The sequence below is a fragment of the Silurus aristotelis genome (genome assembly GCF_946808225.1).
Source record: "Silurus aristotelis genome assembly, chromosome: 1".
NCBI lineage: Eukaryota > Metazoa > Chordata > Actinopteri > Siluriformes > Siluridae > Silurus > Silurus aristotelis.
Genome location: NC_139574.1, coordinates 10294688 through 10314408, shown reverse-complemented (window position 1 = coordinate 10314408; position 19721 = coordinate 10294688). Strand labels below are relative to the sequence as shown.

The following is a 19721-nucleotide window of genomic DNA, read 5'->3' as shown; positions in this document are numbered from 1 at the left end:
TTAAAAAAAAACGTTGGATTGTTATTGATATGAACAGGATACTTGCCGCACCCAAGTTATCTACTTTAGTCCATTAGTGAACAACTGATAACCTAATCAATGATGAATCTAAAATGAATAGACATTCTGTGTCACCCAGATGAGTAGGGTTTCTTTTGAATTTTCTTCCTCTCAAGATTTCTTCCAATTAACTTCTTCCTATCATCATCTCAGGGAGACGCCACTCATCCCATGGAAACTGTCGCCACTTGCTTGCTCATTAGGGATAAACATAGAGGCGCTAATGAATGATTTTGGGACAATGTCCACATTAAAAGCGAAATAGAAATCAAAGCAATTGAACTGAATTTATTCAAACTGGTACACTTTATGAACAAAAGTACTGGAACACCTGACTATTGCAAAGCTGAAGGTACACTATTGTATCAGGTGTCTATAGGTGCAGTAGCATAGATAATTTCCCTTGAAGACTTGAACATGTTTCAGCATGACAATGCCCCTGTGCATTGAAGATGAAGATGTACTTCACATGTGTGGAAGATCTCCTGCTATTCAGCTCTGACCCCAACTCTAGTGAGCACCTTTTGGGATAAATTGAAACACTGACTGCACCACAGACCCCCTCACCTCACCTACATCAGTACCTGACTTTACTTACACCATTGTGGCTGATGAACACAAATCTCCATATGCACACTGCAAAATCTAGTGGAACATCTTCCCAGAAAAGTGGAGGGAATTATAAGAGCAAACTGGGACTGCATGTGGAACGTGTTCAACAAAAAGCACATACCATACTTATGACTTGCTTTACTTTTAGTTTCCTTTAAACTGATATTTAGCCAAGACTTTATAGTTGTTGAAGATTGCAAACACTGATTGAAAGAAGTGTATCCTTTCTGTAAGACACACTTTGCAAAGATTTCTCAATTTGAATAACCCCAAGCTGTCCTCTACATATTGCTAGATACATATGCTATTTATCTTTTTGAGGCACAAAGTGCACAAATTTCACACGAGTATCCATGCTTAGGTAAATTTTTCTCAACTTAATCCTCTAATATGGGTTTATTGGAAATGTTCTTACCTTTCATCTTGATTCTGAACCTCTTTGATCCAGGACCCAGGCAGCTCTGTCACAAAGCCCATGTCGTCATGGGAGCTGGAAGATGATTGGTCAGACAGCAGAGGAGGAAGAACAGGTGGCCTATCATCTTCAATGATGACTGTGTCATCCTGAGGCATGTTCACAGTGGGGGACAGCTGGTAGTTACCTGAGACAGATAGGAGAGAGCAGCACGGTGAGTGTGTCAGTGTTAAACACATATGCTGCAGCAGTAAAGAACTACATGTCTGGTAAAAAGGAGTGGTGATGGAGCTGAAATAAGAGGATCTGTTGTTCACCATCGAGAGGTGAAATCTCAGTAGTGTTGTTCTACTGAGGTCTGAAGCGAGGCCAGTGACAGGTGCAGGAGGAGCAGCAGATACTATACTTGTAAGGACAACTGAAAGGAAAACTTGAGTAGCAACTGATGCATGGATGTGTGCACATGCAAAAGCATTGGCGACATGAGAGGAATTGTTCACACACTTGCCTGCATATCTTATAGAAATCTGGAGCATGGGAACATCCAAGCTAAGTCAAACTGTGATGCCTTATTGATGGGCACCAAATGATCACAGGATATGTGAGGTGTAATCTTGCATATGCATTAAACTGGTTAAAAGCAGGTATAATTAAGCCTTAAGGCTAAGTGCACCTCTGTCAGGTGGTGATAAGCAGGGTCCATGAACCTCTTTCAGGAATGTCCACAGTGTTTGGTTCCTGCCAAGTTTTAAAGAGCACTTAAGAGATCCCATATGTTAGGCAATATTAGCTCAGTGTTGACCTTGTGAAATGCTAGATGAAAGCTGATTAGTAAAGATATGCACAGCAAAAAAATGCTTTACCAAAATCCGAGCTCCATCAAGCTTACAGTTCTAGGAAAACTGTATTTCTATTAAACCCTGGCCCTTAAATGGCCATGTCCCATGCTTTGTCGACAATCTTTTACTAAACATGTTTTTTCAGGCCTTGTGTGAATCTCTGCAATCAAGGATTGATTGGTATGGAGTTGTTGTTTTTTTTTTTATATACAAAGCTCATCATGTTTTTGATGAACATGGATTTTCAGATTCAGTATTATGACTAGTTTGAGATACGTTTTGTTTATAGCAGAATAGCTCACAATACAGCTTGGCAGAGCTAAATGGTCCAAATTGTTCACATTAAGACAACTAATAAAAATATATACCACAAGGACTATTAGTTCTACAGAAAATGAGTCAAATTGTTATATCCGGTGCTATGGCAAAGAAGCTTATGCCTTTCCTTAGTAAAATCTATTTACCAAATTTTGTTTTGCTGGACTTTTTACCATAAAAAAACAGCAATATGTTACGTTTGCCAAGTTTGTTGTATCTTGAAATCTCTAGGTTTCCTCAAAGCTACTGCAAGAGCATTTGTTTTTATCATCAGAGTCAATTTACCAGCTTAAAAGCAATTATTGTGTAATTGCTACCACAAAGATGGGTGGGGTATTTACTCTGGCTTACTCCTAGCATGATGTAACTCACATTCAACTTCACAATGTCTCTTGGAGTGACAAATTTTATTTAATGGAAATGAATAAGCTTTAATACTTTGCAATAATAAAGAGAAAGGGCAGATTTAAGGACATTTCCTGAGGTAAAAACTAATAAGCACTTGCTGAAAGACAGGGATAGAGAGTCCTCTTTCTGTCAGCTATAAGACAAAAGTAAATCTAAAAGTTGTTATTAGCTGCTGAAAGGTCAGAGTCTTCAGAGTCTTCATTTCACATCTCAGTGCTTTCAATTTATGACTATTTCCTTTAATAAGCCATGCAAATCTGCCCCTCGACTGGCTTCAGGCACAAGGGACAGCAGGGCTGCAGGAGCCGACCTTCATGTCATTACTGCCTACTTTTAGAGTGAAATTGCAAAGTAAACAAGTTTCAAATTAGGTTTCAGAAAAAGACTTTAGAACACAGGTCATGACTGCAGCAGAAAACTGAAAGAAAAAAAAAAGTTGATTTATAAACTGTCATAAAGAACCATAATAACTCACAACGCACTTTCAGATAGTCTTTAAGTGTCCTTTGTATAGTTTGGGGTTATTAGCTTCAAAAGTGTCAACACTGCTAACTGCCAAATTCATGTAGGTGAAAAAAGTAAGAGTAAAAAAGTAAGAAAGGTATTGTATGAGGAAGTCTGGTGTGGCAGAGAAGTATGTGAGGGTGGTGCACGACATTTATGAGGACAGTGTGACAGTAGTGAAGTGTGCAGCAGGATTGACAGACTGGTTCATGGACAGGTTGACGGACGAGGTCAGAATGGAATCTCTGTGGACTATGATGTTTGGAGATGATATTGTGATTTGTGGTGAGAGTAGGGAGCAGGTACCAGGAGAAGAAGAAGAACCTGGAGAGGTGGAGGTACACACTAGAGGAAAGGGGAATGTAAGTGTAAATGTAAATGGAATGAAAGTCAGTAGGAGTAAGACAGAGTACATGTGTGTGAATGAGAGGGAGGGCAGTGGAGTGATGCGGTTGCAGGGAGAAGAGGTGGAGAAGGTGGAGGAGTTCAGGTACCTGGGGTCAACAGTGCAAAGTAATGGAGAGTGTGTTAGGGAAGTAAAGAAAAGAGTGCAGGCAGGGTGGAGTGGGTGGAGAAGAGTGACAGGAGTGATTTGTGATAGAAGAGTATCTGCAAGAATGAAAGGGAAAGTTTATAGGACTGTGGTGAGACCTGCGATGTTGTATGGATTAGAGACAGTGGCATTGAGTAAAAGACAGGAGGTGGAGCTGGAGGTAGCAGAGCTGAAGATGTTGAGGTTTTCGTTGGGAGTGACGAGGATGGACAAGATAAGAAACGAGTTTATTAGAGGGACAGCACATGTAGGACGTTTTGGAGACAAGGTAAAAGCGGCCAGATTGAGATGGTTTGGAAAAGGAGGAGGTTTATGGATGTGGTAAAGGAAGACATGCAGGTAGTTGGGTTGAAAGAGGCAGATGTAGAGGACAGGGGGGTATGGAGACGGATGAGCCGCTGTGGAGACCCCTAATTAGAACAGCAAGAAGAAGAAGAAGAAGAATTACTACTGTTATTACTATTATTATATTGTGTCTGAGAATCAACAATGCAAGTCAACCCTTCATAAAAGGGTTAAGCTAACTCTCAAAGTACAATAAGAACCGGTCACATGATTCTCTTTCCCAAACTTCTCACAGTGCCAAAGATAATTCTGTAACGCGTCTCTTCGGGGACCTGAGAAGTGCTCGGCTCTGATCAGCAAAAGTTCGTTAACTTTAACTTGGCCTAATGAGACTGGCAGAGGAATTAACAGGGCTTTGATTAGCATTCAGCTGCTCCAGACGTTCATTAATAAATCATTAAAGCTACTTGCAAGACAAGCGAGGCAAATCTTCAGTCCATTTTATGATGACAAACAGCGACGCACAGGTCAGACTTATGACACTGTGTTAAAAGACCATCATTGTACACAAGCCGTCGCAGGCCAATTTGGAGCACTCTTACTTTGGAAACTTAAAACAGCTTATGCTTCAGGGTCTAATTAAAGCCCAAAAAAATAGGAGCAAACTTTGCTTTGATGTTATCAGCAAGGACATTGACACAGCTCGAAGTAGTGATGCAGCATAAGCTACAGCTAAACTAGCATTATAGTAGAGCACCTAGATAGTCTACAATCTACAAAAATGTAAGCTGAAACTGCATTTCTGAACTGAGAAAAGTCAACTGTAACAAATAGATTTAGTGTTTTTCTCAGCAAGAAGGAAAGAAAAACAGATCATTTCACTGCTGAATTGGTTTGCATAGCTTACAGATCTTTCACACTCAAACATCTCATCACATAAATGTCGTTGTGGATGTTTGATATTATTGGTTTCATCACTAGAAAAATGCATCGTCTGTATTTGTCTAGTGATGAAAACACTAATATCAAACATGCACAACGACATGGTCCGAAAGAGATACAAACATCTACGCATACCAACTGGGAATTTTTTATTATTTGCCAGATGCCCTCATCCAGAGCTACCTAAATTAAGCTCATTCATATAACTGAGCAGCTCTGGGGTTAAGGGCCTCGCTCAGGGGGCCAGAAGTGGCAGCTTGGTGTGGCTGGGATTCAAACTCACGACCTTCTGACCAAAGTTTAATGCCTTACCCACCAAATGACCACCTCCCATACTCTTGTATACTGTATAGTTTGCAGTCAAATTTGACACTTTTATAGGTTGTACATTCTGTTAACCGTCTTCTATATTGGATTCTTCTTAACGCTGGCAAGGAGTGTGTTAATTTCACCTCACAGCTTTGATGCAGACTGCTAGACTGATGGGGGACTGACAAGAGAACATCTCAAACATATATCAATATTTGCCTGCATGTGTAATTACAAAAGCAACTGTTTGATACAGTTCCAGAATATACATTACAATAGTGATGGAAGCAAAAATATCAAACCCTCCTGCTAATGTTTATTAGTGGTCACCCTGGTTTATTGATGGAGACCTGACAAGAGACATGCCTTCAAAGTTACCTCATTTCATATGCTAATCAATATACACTGATCAGACAAAACCTTAAAACCAGTGACAGGTGACGTGAATCACATCGATTATATTGTTGACGTGGATGAGTAGCATGAGAAGCAAAGGATAACTGTCTGGTCCGATCCCACAGAAGAGCTACTGTACCACTGAATTGTTGCTGCTGAGTATCAGAAAAAAATCCATGGAGCATAGGAAGAAGGTGGCCTGATCTGGTGAATCATATTTTCGTTTGGACACCCTGGTGCTTGTACCTGAAGAAAAGATGACACTAGGCTGCACTCTGACAAAGAAGGCAATGCAGCAGAGGTAGTGTGATGCTCCTGGCAATGTACTGCTGGGAAACCTCAGGTCCTGGTATGTATGGGGATGTTACTTTGACACACAGATGCACCCATACATGGCACATATTTCTCTAACGGCAGTGGAATCCTTCAACAGGATAAAGCGTCCTGCCGCACTGTAAACATTCTTTCTAGAAAGAATTTCCAGGTGTTGACTTGATCCCAAATCTGATCTATGAATGCCCTGCCTCACAACTTACAAGACATAAAGGATCTGCTGCAAATATGGTGGTGTTAGCAACCACAACACATTTAGAAGTCTTGTGAGGTCCATGCCTTAACTTCACAGAGCTTTTTTGGAGGCACAAGAAGCACAAATGCTTGACGTGTCAGGACTAAATAAATAAAAAAATGTTTGGAAAATGTGAATAGCTTAGGAATATACAGTGGAACATCTTATGCCTTAATCGGCTTTATTTTTGATCACAGGCATGTTTTCTCAATCCAGCAAACCTTCTAATTCAAGTTCCTGGCTCTCGAAAAAAAAAAAAAAAAAAAAAAAAACACTTTGTCTCGTTCTGCTAAATAACACAGGAACAGGTACAGCCAAAGCCACTCCAATGCAACAGAAAGGAATAATTAATGCCACAGAGGCCACAGTTTTATAACATCGTGCTAATTAGCTTGCTAGTGAGAAGACACACTCCTCTTCATGGATCTAATATGTAGTGTAGTGAATAATTGAACTAACCAGATGGCCCATGCTGCATTCCTGAACGAGAAGCATGACGAAACAAAGCAGAGCTCTATTATTTATTTATGTATTGGGTGATTTTATTTTTTTACAGTTTATACAGTTAGAAGATAACGTAAAAATAGATATGGAACAGATTTTTTTTTTTTTTACTGAAACAAGCTCTTTTTCTACGATTTTTAAGCTCCGATGTGGGTAGAGCTGGACTGCTCACTGCTGATTGGTGTCCACTAAAGGAAAAGATCTCTCTCTTTTCAGGAGGACATTCAAAATGCTAAAGACTGACAAATCTTTCTGACACCTCCTCTGCACCTTGTCGAGATCCATTAGCTAGTCAGGCCCACAGAGAGAGAGGCCAAGCAGACTGGATGAAATAAAGGAGTAGGAGGATGAACATCTTACTTTTCACTTGTTAAAGTGGCTGTGCAGGACAGGCAGAGAGGTGCATGTGAAGGTATTTGGAAACTACTGCAGTATACCCAATCTTCCCTGTCACACAAACTGGAGACTGGAGACACAATCTGGGTGAGAAAAGCAGGAGCAATTCCTACCAAACTGCCGTGATGAACGAGCTGCTTGTGTTTGTAACTGATGTTATTTTAGATTCATTTGTTTCCCCCTCACCACGTGCAGATGGCCCAGTACTCTACTGCTGCTTCCTGTCACGCTGCTTTCAAACCACCCCTCTTATGTAGTCCACCAGTAACAACAAACACACTCCTGGTGTTTTCACACAGACTTGGACACCATGGCGTTACAGAAATGATCCAAAATTCAACCAACTGCTGCTGACGTCATCGTGTTTGTCCTCACCAGTGCTGAAATAATTTAGCAACAGGGAGACCTTTTCCATCATGCCCTTATTGGAATATTAATGTCTACTGGAAGTGAACAACACATTAAGGAGGTCAACACTGATCCGTGCTTAAGGGTGGTAGGCCAACAATATTAAGTGTATACATGTTACTACTATTTTAATAATAAAATAATAATATAATTACAGAATTGGGGGATATATATAATACAGGGAACTATTAATTGACCCCCAAAGCAACAAATGTGTCACCCCAATTACAGTATTATTATTTTTCTTTTAATATTACAATACCAAACAGTGATATATAGACAATTTGTGTTGAGCTTCAATCTCTGCTTAAAGGTCATGCCATTTGCACTAAAGATTTTTCACTAGTTTTCACAAAAGCCTTAAATGAGCAGTGAGTGAATGGGTATGAGGTCATTAGCGACTCACTTCTGTCAGATATAAGGCGTGTCTGTTAAGTTAACAATCATTGAGAGGTCATTTTGTGTACGAATCTTTCCTACACTGTGATGGATTTAACAGGCTGGGTCAGGACACATCACCTTGACTTTTCTTTAAACCTCAGAGAAAGATTTCTACATTTACAAGAGCAAGCTAAATAAATGCTCCTAGAGTGGGCTGTACTAAAGAGACGCCAACATGTGGCATTAATCATAAGTTCCTATGAACTAGCAATCAGCATTCACAAGTTTGCATATATCTATATATCTATAATCCTTCAGAAATGTCCTGCAGTGACTTCATGTGTTTGGGAAAATAGAATGAGCCAGGGATCAAAGAAAAAGAAAGAAAGAAAGAAAGAAAGAAAGAAAGAAAGAAAGAAAGAAAGAAAGAAAGAAAGAAAGAAAGAAAGAAAGAAAGAAAGAAAGAAAGAAAGAAAGAAAGAAAGAAAGAAAGAAAGAAAGAAAGAAAGAAAGAAAGAAAGAAAGAAAGAAAGAAAGAAAGAAAGAAAGAAAGAAAGAAAAACAGCGCAATATAATACAAAATTGTTATTGCTTGATGGAAATCAGCATGATTTCTACACAAAGAAGAAAGGCACAGACATAAAACACCAAAGCAGAATGACCTCATTTCAGTGTTTTGTGCTCAGCAATTCCAGTGTTATGGGGGTGTGACATTCAAACTGCATTAAATCTGACTTTTAAACTGCCTCATTCCCAACACAGAATTCACAATAGCAGAGATTTGCATTTCAGAGGGAAAACAATAGTTAAAAGGAACATATTCTGTACCTGCTACAGATATATATCAGTTTAGTATTCTGTGAATGTGACTTTAGCCAGATAGGATGTTCAGGAAAGGGCACTTTTTCATCAACAAATATTGTAAAGACCTTTAAAGAAAACATTGTAATTACGAAATGGAGACTTCAATAAAGACAAAAACTACAGTTTTATCAAATCTGCAGATTTTTCCTGTTTCAATTTTTTTACTCGAATGAATTCTAATTGTAGAACAGATGCTGATGCACAGTGTGGTTAATAAGGTATGACATGTAAAAGGGGTAGGGGATAGCTTAGTGTTGAAGATCTTTTTTGGACTGCTGATCTGGTGGTCATGAGTTGGAATCCCACCACCACTGTTGGGTCCTTCAGCAAGGCCCTTGTAGGCTAAATTCCATGAATGTAACTACTAAGAACACTCAGCTCAGATGATCATGTGACACGACATAATGCACTTTAATGTAAAGCTGTGATTTTAAATGCACGTCTTAAAGCGAAACACCACTGCAAGTAACAATGTCTAATTTATGAATTAACACTAATTGCCTACTTTTCAATCATTTATAGCCAAATTTTAGTAGAACAAGCTGTTAATGGTTTCGTATTCTCCCTCAAAACACAATACACCCACTGACCATATACAATAACGCCTAAGACCCCTTTCATAAATGCTAAATAAACCTACCCCTACAGACAATCATAAATATTTCTTTGTCACATAACTCTGTTTTTGCCTGAAATCATCTGCAATCCAAACTCTGCGAATCAGCTGTTACTATCGAAGCCATCATGTATGATTGAGGATGCATGTGATCCGAATTACAGTTGGCTCTGGCGTCAAAGCTGCCGTTACAGAAAAGGAAACTTAGAATCAAGAAATCTACATCACAGGAGCACCATTTCTTGAATCAAAGATTGGAATAAGGGTCCAACCAAACCCTTAGTGATGACATCAAGTAAAATTAGATGAGTCGTTGGGACCCTCTGTTAGAACTGTAATCTGTTGCTGGTTAAATCATCCTGTACCTCTTACATCTGATGGCTTAATGACACAATTTCCTTCCGAATTCAATCAAAGAAGTTCTATATAGATCTAAATGGGCAATTTAAAAGTGATTTCCTGTGCTCACGACTTTATTATCCCATGGTTGGGTTGACATTTGAATGGAGTTAGCCTGATGACTTTGATTCTTCTTGATCATCTACATTAGCCACCCATTTATCTCATTCCCTTATTCTTAAGATTGATTTTTGAGCTCAAAGAACACCTGTGTAGACTGAAATGATCACAGCTATTGTTCAAATATCATAAATACTGTCCATTAAATGTCCATTAACCATTGTGGTTAATCGTTTTATAGTAGAAATTTTCCTAGTATGATAAACTAGTGTTTATCTAGTTAAATAATGTTTATTAGGGTTTAAATAAAAAGTTATCTCAAGGTACTCGCAAGATTAGACAGCCATATTTGACCCAAGTTTGGACTTGAAACTATCCTATTTTTTTAAATTATATATATAATTTAGGTTACATGTTCATTAAGTGACATAGCAGGAGATCCCAGAGAATCTTCATGATACTCCCACACTGTCACACTTCCAACACATTTTATTACAATTTGTGACATTTTTATTAGAATCTGTTTATTAACTTGTTCATAAGTGGGTCAAATATCTGTGCTGAGAAAGCAGTAGCTTCACCTAAAAACGCATAACTGTCACTTATTTAGTTTACATGTAATCTAAATATTTCACTATATCTTTATTTAAAACTCTTTTAATACTTTTGATTATGGTAACTGGTTATTGAGAGGTAAAACACCTAATGGAGAAAATATACATACATTCAAATGTTGCATACTATTTGGGGTTATTCCTACAGGTATATAGGCAACATAATATAGTGTGACATTCCTACATAAACAGTCCAACCTAAAAAGACTTTTATTACATCTCGAAAAAGATGTTTCTGTGAAATCTCTTGTATAAATACAAAGCCAGCCATGAGTCATACGCCATGACAGTCACCACAACAACTGTATTGCCTTATGGAAGCAATATTATTTATGCTCTCACACACACACACACACACACACACACACGCCACATTTGGAGGTGATATTTTGCACAACATACAGTATCAGTCACAACAAGTGAATTGCATGAGAATTTGACAGACAAAACAACCAGACACACACATTAATACAACAGTGTTTTTGTTTGTGAGTCACAGGTTGAGTCTATCTACTTCAGCTCTCATTTCTCCTCATTCTCTGAGTAAAACAGAGTGAAAAACTGGTAAGAGCTTTGTATCCTTCACAATCCTCCACCTGCATTTCCTTTTAACTGAACAGCGTGCCTAGAAGCGATCGACGGGGTCCTCAATTTGAGACCCAGCATGACATCCTGCTTCAAGTTGCTCTTTTCAATTAATAGCTGAGACGTGAGCACAGCCTGCAATCGCACTAATGCCCTCGACGGCACTGCAGAGACACGTAGGAGAGCATCCGGAGCTTCGTGCTTCCGCTTTTAACATGCTTAACAATTTACCTTCCAAGTGCAATGTCAGAAGAAGGAGGAAGAAGGAGGCCGGTCTTTACATTCACCTTGTTGTCAGTTCTAGCTGTTTTGCTGTTGAAGTTATCAATTTCATGGCTGGTAGGGAACGTGTATGAGTTTATTCGTATGCGCACACTTCGTACATGCACACTTTCCCAGACACCAGTTTATCCTTCTGACAGTCGTCCGACACCTCGACCCATCAATCCGTCCATGGCTAATCAATGAGATGGCACGCTGGAGCTAGATTAACTGCCCCACTCCTCCATCACTCTACCCTGCTCACCTGACTGACTGAGTGCTTTATTCTATGCCTTTCTTTTTCTCTAAGCAGCACCAGGATAGAAAATCAGGATCAATAATGAGCCGTATCTCATCGTCTGCCATCTGTAACTCTCTCTGACACCTTCCTCACGCCATCACTGATGCCATCGGATCGCGCTTCTTATAACCCACGATGCCTCAAGTTATTACCAGTATCCCTTATAGCAGCATCAAATATCACTGTATTCGCTATACTTCAGGACCAATAGGTTTTTTCTGTAATACATGCCAGACTAAATAACAGCACTGTACATTGCCAGCAGTTCATACGTGTGTTTATTGGAAATCATTTCCTGTGATGTAAAAAAAAAGAATCAAACAACAAAAAAGCGGTTCAACCGTTATAGCCTATAAAGCATTTTTGGTTGAGCGTGGCAATTTCCGTGCCGTCCAAACTCGCTAAAAATACGCTCCATTTTCTCCCCTTTCTTCCCTCTGCACTTCTCAATAACCCTGAATATTGTGAAACAACGCTGAACTTGAACTGGATTCTGCCATCCATCAACCATTACAGGACGGTTAACGCATCTTCCTGTTCTCTTTCAAAGTGCAGATTACAGTAGCTGGGCACAATAGGGTCCCCCAACCCCCCTCCCTGTAATGGGGATAATCTTTTTTTTTTTTTTTTTTTTCAAGACATGTGGGTATTTCAGATTCTAGATAAAAAGCTTTGAAGGCCATTGCACATTTAATTGAAACTTGAGAAACTATTCTGCGAGACAATTGTTAGCTATTTGACCAGATGCAAACCTTTAAATCTTGTACAGTAATTTTTCCTGCATTACAAATGATAATATGATTGTGTTTTGTAGCATGGCTCATACACCTGTACATGCTTATGAGTGACAGACGAGGCACTTTCCTCTCTGCCGCAGCCCTTCACTCCACTCCACTCTATACACTGGCCTTAGTTCACAGGGCAGTCTAAATTTCTGTTAAACGTAACGTCAAACAGAACGGGGTTGAAAAAAAAATGTCAATCTGCCCCTGAAAATGTGACAATTTGTCAAGCTTGTCGATACTGACTGCTCCCATCTTCTCCACGTCTAAAACTCCTCCAACTTTTCCACGCTGCTCATTTGTCCCGTGTCGACTGCTGCTGAGAGCTTGAACGCTTCAATTGCAAGTTCGTTTTAGGAACTCGCACGTCACGTTGACGGGAGATATTTACGATCCCGTAGGCTTTTTTATTTTTTATTTTTTTTTTATGTCTGTGCCTGTCAAAGAGACAAGATTGCAAAAAGTAGAGCAGAAGAAATGTGAGGGAAAAAGTGTGCATGTATTAGAAAAGAAAAGGTGTTATGCATACAAATGGCATAGCATATACATCATAATTTACGTGCATATATACATTTTAACATTATGATGTGAATAACACTGATTATCTCTTCATCATGCCACCTGTTGGTATTCAACATTTTGTCCTTAAAGTTGATGTGTTAGACGCAGGAAAAATGGGCAAGTTTAAGGATTTGAGTGTTTGAAAACGGCTGGATTGTGATGTCTAGATGACTGGGTCAGAGCATCTCCAAGACTGCAGCTCTTGTGGGATGTTCCCGGTCTGCAGTGGTCAGTATCTATCTAAAGTGCTCCAATCCAACAGATGAGCTCGTGTAGCTCACATTGCTGAAGAAGCTAATGCTGTTAATGCTCGACGGGTCAGAACTGTTTTGTCAGCAAAAGGGGGACCGGGACAATATTAGGCAGTATATATAAAGTTATGCCTGGTCGGTGTATGCTGTATATAGGTTTGTGTGCGAGCGAGTGTGTTTAAAAAAGCATCAGACGTGTACATATTTCCTCACCGATCATCCTGCCCATGATCGAGCGCGTGTTGACTGGGTCGTCCAAGCCCTCGACAGCTCCGGGGTAGAGAGAGTGAGAGATGCGTCGCTCATGATCGTCATGAGAGCGATTCAGTGACACCTCAGACACCGCTGGACTTCTCGCACCATCCTGTGAAGACACAACATCACAAAAGGAAATGTTTTGTGACTGATGCAAAAACTTAAACGTTCTAAAAATTTCCAACACTGAGATGTCATCATTTCAATGGTTAAGAAACCTACTAAAAATGATAAATATGTAAATAAAATACACAAATGTTAAATGACGCACAAATACAACATGCACATTTACACAATGACCTCAATGTAGGCCCTGCAGCACCACCCTGGGGTTCAATCCTGAACTCAGGTTACTGTCTACCTGTGTCAATTTTGCTTTCCTTCAACCTCCGAAAACATGCGACGAATGAGTGTGTGGAGTGTGAACTCTATAAAGAGCTTGTGTGGTGGAAAATCAGCTTTAGAATGGTTAGTGTTCGAGTCAATGCAAAGTTCTGCTGGCAGTAATTCCTGGCAGGCAGCCGGACAGAAAAAGGACAGAGAGAAGAAAGGAAGGAAGGAAGGAAGGAAGGATGGAAGGAAGGATTGATGGTTGAATAGATGGAAAGACAGATGGACTGATGAACAAAAGTAAGCAAGACAGAAAAGACGGAAGATAGAAGAAATGATGAATGTACAGAAGGAAGGAAAGATAGACAGAACGATGAAAAGACATTTGGATTAAGTGATGAACAGAAGAAAGGATGAAAGGGACAGACAGACAAACAAATGTAAACAAACAAGTCACAAAGGTAGTTAGGAGGAAAGTAAGTAAATCAAGAATATCAAAGAGGGAAGAAAATAGAAAGAAAGCAAATTCGGGGGGAAAAAATTAGTTGGGAAGGAAGAAAATTAGAAATGACTGCAATGAAAAAAATGTAGTCGGTACCTTTAGAAGGTAGTCAGCAAAGAGTAAAAACGGAAGTCAGAAAGGAAAGAAAGAAGAAAGAAACTTCATCTGCTCAGTTGAAAGTCTGTCAAACAGCAGATAGATTTCCAACATGGATTTCCCATCACTGATTCCTCTTAGCAGTCATTCTAACAAGCTCGCTCAGAGGTCACTGTATTGCATTAGTGATCGTCCAACATACCAGACACTTTCTCCAAGTGTCAGTCTTCAGTAAACACCTTGAGGATGCGAGAAGAGAAAGAACCATCACTTTCCACTAATGGAGGACAAGAAATGACTTTCCAAAGGCCATTACAGTGGCAAAAGCTTTACGTGACCACATTAAATGTCAGAAGGTTACGTCTTTTACAGCCTTAGAACAAAAAACAGGCATTTAGGGTTTAATAGGCAGCCACGTTACCCTGTTTAATGCAGATTTACGCCATGTGTTACGCTGTACACCTGGAGCTAGATGGAAGCTACATGGATATGAAGAACATGTGACTACAGCTTTTGAAAACTTTTAAACTTGCAAAGACCCTTCATCAAACAGGAACATTAGAACGCCATGGCTGGGATCATGTACAGCACAACGTGTAGTTTGCGAGGAATTTGTCTGTGTGGTGAAACCAAACCTGGGGGTAAAACTCATCCTCTAGATAAGTCCCAAATTAATCATGCCTATAAACTCTAGCTTTCAGGGCAAGTGTGTAAATGCCCTTTGTAGCTTTCCCCACTAAAGGGTGAGACACAGACTCTATATAATATACTGTATATGAACAGAAAGGCGCTACACTGACACTAGGGAGAGGTGGAAATGGATTGGCTCTAGAAACTGGCAACTTCAATAACTCGCAAGGATGGAGTGGGTGGGAATCAACAGGGTCTGAGTAGACCCTGGTGTAGTGTGAAATAGTGAGTGTGTGTACTCACACACACAACTAACTCGAGCTGCCTTCCATTCCTTCCAGTGTGAATCTGTTGGCACTGGAAAGATATTCCCTCATGTCAGAGCAGCAATAGGAGAAAAAAGTGCCTATTAATGATATTTAATGCTCCTCTTTGGGAACATCTGTGAAATCCCGATAGGGATCCATGTGAAGTCTAGGGGCAAGAAAAAAGGGACTTCTTATTCTTATTTCATCGTTTGGCATTTTTTCACTGGAGCTGTGTGTGAATAGTTAAATATAATCAAAGAAACCTGAGGATGCAGCAACAATGCGAAGTGTTATTCGCAAAGAGAGGGCATGAAGCTGTGTAAGAGTATGGCATGGCAAAGAGATCAATATTCACTATATTGCCAAAAGTTTGCAGACACCAAACCTTTCCTGCCATATGTGGTTCTTCTCCAAACTGTTACCACAAAGTCGGAGGCACACAATCGTACAGGATGTCTTTGGATGAGGTATAATACAATTTTGCATTCATTTCACCTAAACCTGTTCCAGCATGGCAATGCCCCTGTGCACAAAGCCAGCTCCATGAAGATCTGCTTTACATGCTTTGGAGTGGAAGATTTTGTGGCCCGCTGTACAGCTTGGATCTCAGCCCCACTGAAAACCTTTGGGAGCTGGAACACTGACTGCACCCCAGACCTCCTCACCTCACCTACATCAGTACCTGACTTCACTCACACCCTTGTGGCTGATGAACCCAAATCTCCACAATCACACTCCAAAATCTAATGGAACATCTTCCCAGAAGAATGCAAATTCTAAGGGAAAATTGGCACTAAATGTGGAAGGCAATGCTGAAAAAGCACGCCCCATACTAATAACCAGGTGTCCGCAAACGTTTGGTTATTTAGTGTAGGTCTAATCCTGCCTCACACCAATCAAAACAACTGGGAGACTTTAACCACCTGACTTTTCAATTCTCATTGGACAAAAATAAGCTGAAACGTCTATAACGGTACATCTGACAAACTGCTGGTTTTATTAATGTGATTGTTCGAACACTGTTTCTATAGCAACTTCTCATTTGCATGGATCTCTAAGAATAGCAGAATATCAAACTGATTAATGAAATACGGTTGTTATTTAACTAAGGGTAAAAAAAATAAAAAAAATGAAACATATAATCATCGAAATGTTGAGCCTTCCTTGAAGAGGGCGTTTATTTACACTTCAGGATGTGTGGCTCTAGGAAATAATACAATTTTGGGGTGGCACTGGTAAGGCAAAACTATTTCAATTTACTCTGCTGGCTAAAAGCATTAGCTTCTGCTTTGTTTTACATCAACTCAATTTTGCTTATTTACCAGTAAGTGCTTACATTTTTTAAACCACAGATATGCAATATAATATAATTATAATAGTCAGGACAACGTGCAAGTCACCAAAAGGAAATAAATACATACATTATAACTTTCCTAGAGCTGGAAAAAAGAAATAATGATTAATAGTGCAGTGAAATAGCTCAGTAATGAGTACGTGAAAATGTTCTTACAAAGTCACTTATTATTCATGTTTACACATAATCTGTCCTACTGAATGCAGACGCATTAATCATATTTAACTAAATGAAGCAAAAGAAATTTAACAGTAGCCTGCGGTTCAGTGAAAAGTACATTTGACCACTTTCACGTTTAGGTGACCGGGTAGTTCTCTCTCTTATTTTTTTTTCCCCTAATAACAGACTGTATCGGTCTGGTAGAAAGAGCAGAACGGATATCAGCCACAATTAAGCTTTTAGAAATATACAATCTTTTGTATTAACACTGTTAAAAATAAGCGAAACGTTAGTATTGGTATAAAAAGTAATTATCACCTGGCTCGAACTCAAGTTAGCGCTTCAGTTGAGATAGCACTCATGATGAATTAACACCCTTAGATAAGCATGAAAGAGAAGGCAGAACGCTAAAATCTTCAGCACATAACTAAGTGATGCAATCATTTACTGCGTTTAGCCATTTTACGTATGCTAGGAGAGCACTGTGGGTAAAAAATAAAAATAAATAAATAAATAATAAAAAACCCCACAAAAAATAAAAAAATTTAAAAAATGGCCCACCGAGTCGAAACTGTATGATCAAATAATAACTGTTGTAAAATTTAGAGAGTTTCGAATTCAAATGTTATTAATCACATTCACATTCATACAGACTACGACATGCCGTGAAATGCTTTTTACGACTGTCCAACATTTAAACATGACAAAGAAATATAGAGATAAAAAAAAATTACGTAAATAAACAAAAGTATAGAAAAATGTATGTATATACACATGAATTCTAGAAAGGGATGTGTGAGTGCAACAAGCTGACTCACTAGCTTAGGACATCAAAGTTCTTTTGTACTCAACACAAAACGTCAGTGAATAAAAGTCTTGAATCCAAATTTCTTCATTTGACTGTTTAATTATGAATCTTAAAACATAAAAATTTAAAAATTAAATAAATAAATAAATAAATAAATAAATAAATAGGTCCCCTGGAGGTCTAGTGGTTAGGATGCGGCGCTCTCACCGCTGTGACCCACGTTCGATCCCCGGTCAGGGAACCAACCCCGGCCATTAGGGTTGAACAAGCCTTAGTGCCGGTCCCAAGCCCGGATAAATGGGGAGGGTTGCGTTAGGAAGTGCATCCAGTGTAAAAAAACATGTGCCAAATAATCAAACATGCGGATGGTCCGCTGTGGCGACCCCTAATGGGAGAAGCCGAAAGAAAGTTAAAACATATAAAATAAAAACGAAGGATCTTTTCTTACAAATTACTGTGACGTTCTGTGTAGGTAAAAAGACTGTGTCGCTTCAAAGTCCAGTGGCTTCTGACTGTTTCGCAGGGTTCCATTTCTTTCACACTAAATCTAACAGCCAATCAAATTACGTTATACTAGATCACTGTCTAACTGTTACATTCCAATTTCTATGTTTCATTTGCAACACAGGTTTTTCTCAGATTTTACAAAATAAACTCAAAATATTATTACTTCCATAGAAATGGCTTTAACAGGATGAATGCGTATGGCAGATATTGACAGAGTACAGATTAAAGTAATTTAGTGTGATTATCCCTAAAGTATAGTGTGGTATAAAGGGACACTGTGCTGTTTATTAAAATGTGTTTGCTCTATCAGAATTTAGGAGCAGAGTACATCATCAGTACAACTCATTCTGAGATGATGGAGTCAGTTCCACGGTGGAGGTGATCATCTCCATGTCTGCATCAGCAGCGTTAGCCAGGGGACCCTGTACTATTTATTATAGATGAGAAATTTAATGAAGTCTGGAACGGACTTCTCATCTAGGCTGGCTTCGTATGGAAAGCAAACTCAAATCGCATGGACGGGGTCAATGTAATTACAACGGAGCTGTGAAGACGCCGCTCGGGCTTATTGTACAGTCTGACCCTGGTGAGCTTTCAATTGTGCAACCGGGGGTTTATTTTACCAAACTTTTTCTCGCCCATTTTTTATCTCTCAGCAGAGAACGAGATTTGATTACATATTAGCTCTGACAGGAGACAAGATATACAGTTTAATATAATGAGAAGTTTTGTTTGTGAGTGAGAAAAGAAAAATATATAAATTCTGAGCACTTATTTTTTTCAAGCAGCCTGTTTATTTGTACAATACCCCTCGTACTGACACCCCCAACAAGCCCCCCCCCCCCCCCCCCCCCAAAAAAAAAAAAAAAGAAATGTGATTAAAGCGTAATACTAAATAGAGATGAAGTAAGACGGGTCTTTTAAAATGAACAAGTCATTTGTTTTTCTTTTTAGAAAATTTTCCATTTTTTTATTGCTGCTGAAGATGTTGAGGTTTTTGTTGGGCGTGACGAGGATGGACAGCATTAGAAATTAGTTTATTAGAGGGACAGCGCATGAAGAACGTTTTGGAGACAAGGGGAAGGAGGTGAGATTGAGATGGTTTGGACAGGTACAGAGGAAGGGCATGGGGTATATCGGTAGGAGAATGCTGAGGATGGAGCCACCAGGAAGTAGGAAAAGAGGAAGACCAAGGAGGAGGTTTATGGATGTTTTGAGGGAAGACATGCAGGTAGTCGGGGTGAAAGAGAGAGATGTACTAAACTAAACCCATTTAGTGAACTTATTTGCCATATTACATCAAAATACAAATACAGTGCGTTTAAAAAGTCGCTCCTCAGTGGCAGCGTACAGTAAGCTAAGGGAAACTATTTGTTTAATGAAACTGATCATTTTTCTCACTCATATGTATTTATTAAATCTAGCACAGTATGTGATCTTGATGTGGTTTTCTTGTCTCCAGAGAAGCTGCTGAAAATTTTCCACCCAATAAATCTGTATATTTATCGCCAGCTTTAAAGACGTGCTCCACTCCCTGCTCTCTTCAGCCACTGAAGACTTTTTGAACGCACTGTAAATAA

At 39.3% G+C, this 19721-nt stretch overlaps 1 protein-coding gene across 6 annotated transcripts in view; it reads right to left on the bottom strand.

Moving 5' to 3' along the window:
* Nucleotides 1-19721, bottom strand: part of pard3aa (par-3 family cell polarity regulator alpha, a) — a 395018-nt gene that overhangs the window by 143153 nt on the left and 232144 nt on the right. For all 6 annotated transcript variants that reach the window (XR_014534054.1, XM_083544220.1, XM_083544221.1 and 3 more), the window contains 2 exons: nt 13406-13556; nt 1088-1274 (listed from right to left, as the gene is read on the bottom strand). Coding sequence is in view for 5 of the 6 variants with exons in the window: in XM_083544220.1 (XP_083400346.1) it covers nt 1088-1274; nt 13406-13556 (338 nt within the window). In the remaining variant the exon portion in view is untranslated. The remainder of the gene's footprint in view (nt 1-1087; nt 1275-13405; nt 13557-19721) is intronic.